The sequence below is a fragment of the Salvia splendens genome, chromosome 22 (assembly GCF_004379255.2).
Source record: "Salvia splendens isolate huo1 chromosome 22, SspV2, whole genome shotgun sequence".
Lineage (NCBI taxonomy): Eukaryota > Viridiplantae > Streptophyta > Magnoliopsida > Lamiales > Lamiaceae > Salvia > Salvia splendens.
The window spans coordinates 6,018,462-6,026,262 of record NC_056053.1 but is presented as its reverse complement, the minus strand read 5'-3'; the positions used below and the strand labels follow the sequence as shown (position 1 = coordinate 6,026,262).

At 37.9% G+C, this 7,801-nt stretch overlaps 1 protein-coding gene across 1 annotated transcript; it reads left to right on the top strand.

The window, feature by feature from the left end:
* Positions 1-439: 439 nt before the first annotated feature.
* LOC121787066 (potassium channel KAT3-like) lies at positions 440-4,381 on the top strand. Its single transcript, XM_042185678.1, has 10 exons — positions 440-938; positions 1,028-1,243; positions 1,318-1,531; positions 1,635-1,952; positions 2,021-2,260; positions 2,879-2,977; positions 3,081-3,113; positions 3,180-3,365; positions 3,664-4,024; positions 4,113-4,381. Exons 1-10 carry the CDS (start codon positions 787-789, stop codon positions 4,229-4,231), a joined length of 1,938 nt encoding a protein of 645 aa, XP_042041612.1. The 5' UTR covers positions 440-786; the 3' UTR covers positions 4,232-4,381.
* Positions 4,382-7,801: the final 3,420 nt, after the last annotated feature.

Genomic DNA, 7,801 nt, shown 5'->3' with positions numbered 1-7,801 from the left:
AAGAGACCGAGGGAGTCAATGGTTAAAATATTACGCGCAAGACACGATTGCTAGCTGGACTTCAAATTATTAATTACTAATTCAATTTATAATAGTGTGGTTAATGTTTTAATTGTAGTTATACTACAATTACCACTAAACAACGGTGGTGATACCTCCTATCTAATAACATAGAAATTTATGGTTCAAATTTGATGGCTTTGTATCCTCAAATAAAAATTTTGTCGACTTTTTCAAATCTATGAAATTTAAGGTTCCTTGGTGCTTAGCTAGATTAGAAAGCATTTATCCTCAGCCATGTGCCATTCAATACAAGTACTCTCCAAACCAGCCCTCCTTCCACTCTTGTTCCCCTAAATATAGATGTTGAAATAAACCATCCCACCCCACCATATATCATTACACCATTGGCAACCTCGCATTTCATAAATGCAATATAAGATGCCAAATTAAAAATTTCAAGCATAATTCAACATCTACCATCTATCCGTCCCACGCCGCACCTCACACGGCTCGTTCCTTTTCTTTTTATAGGCAAACGAATAGAAATTTCAAAGACTGCACCATGGTTGACTCAAACCCGAGACATTTGACTTTCCAGTATACAGTCCCATCCATCTGTCAATGTAAACTTCTCATATATGGAAATTACAAGTGAGTATATACAACCTCAATCCAACCACCTCATTGTATATAAACTTCTCAGTCCCACACTTACTACATACTAACAAAAACCTCACTCCACTTCACTAACTAACCTTTGATCTCTCAACGCCACAACCACAAATGCCTCTTTCTTGTCTAAAAACCGCCCTTGGTAAAAACCTCTCCAACCACCATTTTCACATCGACAACGCCACCGATCTCCCTCCATTGACCACCACCGGCGCCAAGACGTCACGGAACCACATCATCTCACCTTACAATCCATGCTATAGGTGATCACATCTCTCTCTCTCTCTCCACTCCAAAAAAAAACAATAACAAAGATGCCTCTAATATTGTCTGAATCCACCATTTCTTGCAGGATTTGGGAGACGTTCCTCGTCCTCCTCGTCGTCTACTCAGCCTGGATTTCGCCCTTCCAATTCGCATTCCTGGCGTACAAGCAAGACACTCTCTTTGTCGTGGACAACATCATCAATGGCTTCTTCGCGGTAGACATCGTCCTCACCTTCTTCCTTGCCTACCTCGACCCCCAGTCGTACGTCATAGTAGACGATCCAAAGCGAATCGCAGTGAGGTAAATTGGGAAATTTAACCAACACATTTACTCCTTTCTTTTTTCTTGAATAAGAGGATTGTGGCTATTTGCAGGTATCTAACATCATGGTTCCTCTTTGATGTCTGCTCAACCATTCCATTCCAATTCCTTGCCATATGCTTCACATACAGCAGCGGCGGATTGGGGTTCAATTTTCTCGCCATGCTTCGCTTATGGCGCCTCAGACGCGTTAGCTCCCTGTTCGCGAGGCTAGAGAAGGACATCCGATTCAACTACTTCTTAACCAGATGCACCAAGCTTGTCGCTGTAAGCCTCCAACCTATCTAACATTTTTCTGAGTACCCGAACGTGGGATATGGTCTGCACCCCCTGACAGTGACAATAATCAATTTTTTTTTAAAAAAAATAGGTGACGCTTTTCGCGGTGCATTGCGCGGGGTGCTTCAACTACATGATCGCGGACCGGTACTCGGAGCCGAGGCGGACGTGGATCGGCGCGGTGTATCCGGATTTCAAGGAGATGGGGATCTGGGACAAGTACGTGGCGGCACTGTACTGGTCGATTGTGACGCTGACGACGACGGGTTACGGCGACCTGCACGCGGAGAATCCGAGGGAGATGCTCTTCGACATCGTGTACATGCTGTTCAACCTCGGATTGACCTCGTATATAATCGGAAACATGACGAATCTCGTCCTCCACTGGAGCTGCTCCACTGCGCATTTTGTACGTATGCTCATTCCTTTTTTTTTTCTATTTGAATGAATGAATGAATGAGTTTGTCTGGGGTGCAGAGGGACAGTATTGCGGCGGCGTCGGAGTTCGTGAAGCGGAACCGGCTGCCGTCGGATATCAAGGAGCAGATTCTGTCGCACATGTGTGTGAAATTCAAGACGGAGGGAGTGAAGCAGCAGCAGACGTTGATGGAGCTGCCCAAGGCGATTCGATGCAGCATTGCGCAGTTTCTGTTCTCCCCTGTTGTTCGACAAGCTTCCATCTTTCATGGTGTATCACAAGATTTCCTTCTTCAATTGGTGTGTTTTCCTCTATCTCTCTCTCTTTCTAATATTATTGGATTGTGGAGTCCATGTCCTACGATAAAAAGTTTAGAAAGTTTATACTTCCTCCGTTCCTCATTATGTGACCCAATTTTCCATTTTCCTCCGTCTAATTAACTGTCTCGCTTCACTTTTACTACTTTTGATAATGGACCTCATATTCATTAACTATTCACTCACATTTTATTACTCCATTCGTTCCATAATAAGAGTCACATTTTGTCATTTCGGTCTGTTTCACGATAATAGTCACATTTCGCTTTTACCATAGATGGTAAGTAGGTCTCACATTTCACTAACTCACTTCACTCACGTTCTATTATAACACCAATATAAAAATGTGAACTTTCCACTATTGTTTACGATTCTTAAAACTGGTGCTCACACCAAATGTATGTAGCTCATATTGCGGGACTCACATACTGTTAACTTTCTCAATCCACTTTCTGTTAGTACATTTTTTAAAACTTGTGTCAATATCAAAATAGAACACATATGGGGGGATCTGGGGAGTATTTCTATGGAACTGCCCAAAATGAAAATAGTTTATATTAGTATAAATCTGAATTTAATTTTTTGATGATCAAATCGAAGGTGGCAGAAGTGGAAGCGGAGTGGTATCCTCCAAGAGAAGACATCATCTTGCAAAATGAGGCATCAACTGATGTATATGTAATCATCTCTGGATCAGTGGTAATTAATGACTAATCACAAATTAAATAAGTATACATAAACTGCTATCTTGATTAATTATTTTATGATTGACTGATAAAAATATTTCAATGCTTTTTGGCAGTATTTTGTGGCGAAGATCAATGGACGTGATCAAGTAAGTGCTTCTGAATAATATTTTTGGATAAATAGAAGCTGAATAAAATTTCATACATAAATGCAGATTATTGGAAAGGCCTCTGCAGGAGAGATGGTGGGAGAAGTTGGTGTTCTGTGTGAAAAACCGCAGCCGTTGGGCGTTCGGACGGCTGAGATCTCTCAGACGCTGCGCCTCAACAAGAACGCATTTCTCAGCGTTCTCCGATCCAATCCTCATGATGAACACATTGTTATGAACAATTTGTTTCAGGTAATTTACTTATTGTGTTATTAACTACTTCCTTGGTCCGAGATTAGAGTTTTGGTTCACTTTTACGATAAATAGTTAGTAGACTCCAAACATTTCATTAACTCATTTCACTCACATTTTATTACTATAAAATTAATATATAAGACTGACACATTCATTCTACTATCTTTTTTTACACACTTTTCTTTAAATTTTTTTAAACTTGCGAGGAAATCAACTAAAACTCTTATCGTGGATAGATGGAGTATATTTTTTTATTGAAGAAATATTTTGTAAAAAAAAATGAGATTGGTTGTAGAAACTCAAGGAGTGGAAAGGTGTTGACATTGAGGGCCAATATGACCTGAGTCTAATGCTGAATAATTGGTGGGATTTGAACTTGAGACCGCACCAGAACTCTTCTGGCCACCTCGAGATGGTATGGCTCTCGGTGGAGAAGAAAGAGAACAAACGGAGCGATGAATATCATCATCATCCAGCAAAAGATGATGAGATGCAAAATCAAGGCATGATAGACCACCATGAAAATAGCCGGAAATCGAGGTCCGAGAAGAGAGTGACGATTCACATGAATTTCAACGAGGATAGCGTTGCAAGAAAACACCATGGAAAGCTCATAATCCTACCTAATTCACTACAAGAGCTTCTCAAAATAGCAGGTATTTTTTATATGTGGTTTTATAATATAACATAATAGTATTAAATTACATTAAATTAGGCTAAAAAGTTATATAAAATTTGATGCAGGTGAAAAATTTGGTGACAAGAATCTTGAAAGAGTAGTAAATGAAGAAAATGCACAAGTCGAAGACTTGAGCGTTGTGAGAGATGGTGATCATCTCTTTCTTCTACCAAGAAATGTGTGAAGGTGTTGAAATGTGTTAAGTGATGAGTATTATCATATGCAAATGCATAATGATATAGAGCAATTTATTCGCTCTTCATTAATCTAACTACTAGTAATATTAACTGCATAACAAGAATGATTTCAAGCAATCTATCTCTTTCTATGACTAGTTAATTGCATACGCCAAATTGATTATTCGATTGATCTTTTGTATATGTTTGAAAACAAGAAGAATGTTGTGGATTACATATTCAATTAATAGCAAAAAGAAAAATCAACATTGTAATACAATATTAATAAATGCGATTAATATGAATTGAAATAAATATATACATTGTTGAATAATAAAAGTGTAGTTTGGATACAAATGAACATAAGCATAATTGTAAAATAATCATGAACGTAGCCTGTTCTACAAGTTCGACACCTCTTTTTTTTTTATGCAAATAGATATGGAATATTTTTATTAGTAATGTGTTGAGATCCCGATTTTTACTATAGTTGAAAATATGATCGGAATTTAGCCCAAACTAAAATCTAAAGTCTTGAATAAAAAATTTACTTATATTCCTTCCGTTTTGTAGTACTAAATTCAAGAAAATGATGAGTAGAGAGTTAATGGAGAAAGAATAAAATATATGTCTGAATGGATAATAAAGTAAAAAAGGAATAATTGTACGGTTAGGTATCGATCAACCGAAGGCTAGATACAATCAAGGTATTGCTACTGTAAATTTGAGGAGATCAACCCTCACAAAACAGATCTGATACAATATCTACAAGTAATACCAGCAACCAAGTATGATAGCTCCTGAAACACTAAATAAACCGTTAGTAATTTCAAAACCCAATTAATAACTACCAAGAACAAAGTAACTAGCAGAAATCGAAGATTAAGAGTAGAAATCAAAGATTAAATGTGGCTCAAGTTGCACCAGGTACAACTACATAGATCTATTATATCCGGCCATCAAATATCTAGCCAACTCCGATTTGCACAAAGGGAGTGAAGGGGTTGGCAGCGGAAGCGCGAAAACAACTCAGATAATTGATCTATTTGGCAGATTATTTAGACAAATTCTATTCGCGCAATTATCACATGTATCATGCTCATAACTTGAATTAAAACATGCTTTAAGTATAATTGAAACTTAAAACATGGAGTAGGAATTATTCCTTAATGATTTTTCAAAGAATCGAAGATTGCTCGCTACTTCTCCTTGTGAAGATGTCGAGTACTAAACCATAGATCTTCTGACTGATTCCCGAACTGTATTATGATATCAGTGTGTGATGATCTCACCAGGATACTAGGACTTAAATAAAGAAGACATAAACCCCTCACGAATAGGGGAGAGAAAGAGAGATAGAGAGAGAAATTTCGTCCCATATAGAAAAAGGGAGAGGGACGAAAATTTTAGAAAATAATTAAGTGTATTTTATGGCTCCTTTATTCTCCTATTTATAGTAAGTTACATATTGGGTCCAGTCAGGGATCTATGGAAGGTTTTGGATATGACCTCCCCCAATTAGCTTTTTACTAATTAAATTAAACTCACAATTTAATACAAACTTATATTGGAATATTATTAGCAGTCACTACAGAAATAATATTGCACTGCCCATCCAAATCCGAAATTACAAGTAATCTAGGTTTCCGTTGTTTGTTGTTCATTTCCCGCGCTTAAGATAGAAAAATGTCCATTAATTGATTAATGTCTGCTATGGACTTATTAATTAACATCTTATTAATTAGAAGAGTGGACTTAGCAAGAAACGCTTATTTATTATTCATGGAATAATCAAATTCCAACTAGCTAGGTTCTGAATAATAAAACCTTGTTTCAAACTCCTCTTGAGGACATTATCAAACGAGACTCACCTCGCGCATGATTCAATATAATAGCAATCTTTGCACCGCTAGATATTAATCACCACTACCCAATATATCAGGATTATTGAGTTGCGAAAAACCCGCACCATTTGATAAGTCAAAGTAATGCATAATCAATATCGTATGTTCAATGCTAACATACATTGATTAAGAATAAATAATTATCAAGACCTCATCTTTCAGTAGATAGCATAAAGACTCGTCTCGCTGTTAGATCCCTTCAGTGCTCTACCGCACCAATGTCATCTTATTTCAGTAAGGCTTAGAAATATGCGGACTGACATTGCAACCTTTCACGATAGGTAGTCTAGGCCTATCTGGGTTGTGAAATTCTTATTTTTCTTTGTTCAGAACTGACCGTGTTACCTTAAAGTGAACGTCGCCCACAACCAGTCTACTAAAACAAACACTTAGACTTTGTTAAGTTTCTTATACATTTAAATATGTAATAAACATCCATTAAATGTAAAACATAACAACATCATGACAAAAATAATTTGTTTTATTCCTTGGAAAATAAAATAAGAGTTTTTAAAGTATTCAATCACTCGAAAGGTGATTTCTAGTATATAAACTCTAATAGGGAGAACACAGATCGACCACAGTCAATCAAGGAAAGTCACACCAGAACCCTAGATCCATCACTGAACATGAGGCTTTCCACAGAAACCTCAAGAACACCACAAACACTCTAACGGTCTCACTAATCTATCTCAGAGCACATGAAACCAAACATCCATTCACAACCGAGGACCAAAAACCAAAGGTTCCCGAAGTTCACCTACCACCACCAATCACCTTCACACTCACATAGAAGAAGAAGGAAGAAGGTGGAACACTCAAGATTTCACAGAGAGAAGGTGAATCATTTAGAGAGAAAACCCTAGATCTAAGAGAGAAAGCAGAAGTCGCAGCAGGGTGAGAGAGAGAGAGAGAGTAAAGTATCGAATGAGAGAAGTGAGGAGTCTCTCATACTCTAAATGGAGTCGGTGAGAATACACTAGTCACACACTGACACGTAGCTAGGGTTAGGAATTGGGCCAACACTTCAGGTAATGGATATTGGGCCCGGGACTTATACACTTGGGCCTCCTTCATAAGGGCCACATCTCCACATATACTATATTTTGCCAAAAAGAAAATAACTCACACTAGGTGAGACATCCCAAAAAAAAGAATACCTGTCACTTTGTATCTTGTGACAGATAAAATATTCCCTAGTCTAGGCTTACCATGGTAGCAATATGAGAGTACTAATTAATAATCATCATTGAAATCTGAAGTAATATTGAAACGTGTGATTAGTGCGTGTTGACGAAAGTTATCACGACCATAGATTGTTAAGGATAACTAAGCTTGAGAAATTGTGACTAAAGGAGGGATATATGAAGAGGGGAATAGAAAGAGGAGTGCTAACGAATGAATATTCATGTAGAAACAATGGACAGTGGCAATGACCGAAATGGAGATCTTAGACATCACCAGGGATTAATAAGAGTCGATTTTGTTCATCTAGAATACTAGTATGCATGCGTCAGAAATGAATATGGTCACATGAATGAACACATGCACATTCGAGAGGTCTTATTTATAATAAGGAAAATCACAATGGGGTCAATCGCTCGGCGCTAAGGGCAATCACAATGGGGACCAATCGCATGTGGCGAGCGATCGGCCCCCCATGGGCTCTCAAAG

Excerpts from the sequence above, each read along its gene's own strand:
- LOC121787066 (XM_042185678.1), top strand. The coding sequence starts at position 787 with ATGCCTCTTTCTTGTCTAAAAACCGCCCTTGGTAAAAACCTCTCCAAC. Across the intron at positions 2,261-2,878 it reads AAGATTTCCTTCTTCAATTG|GTGGCAGAAGTGGAAGCGGA; the intron begins GTGTGTTTTCCT and ends ATCAAATCGAAG. Across the intron at positions 2,978-3,080 it reads TAATCATCTCTGGATCAGTG|TATTTTGTGGCGAAGATCAA; the intron begins GTAATTAATGAC and ends GCTTTTTGGCAG.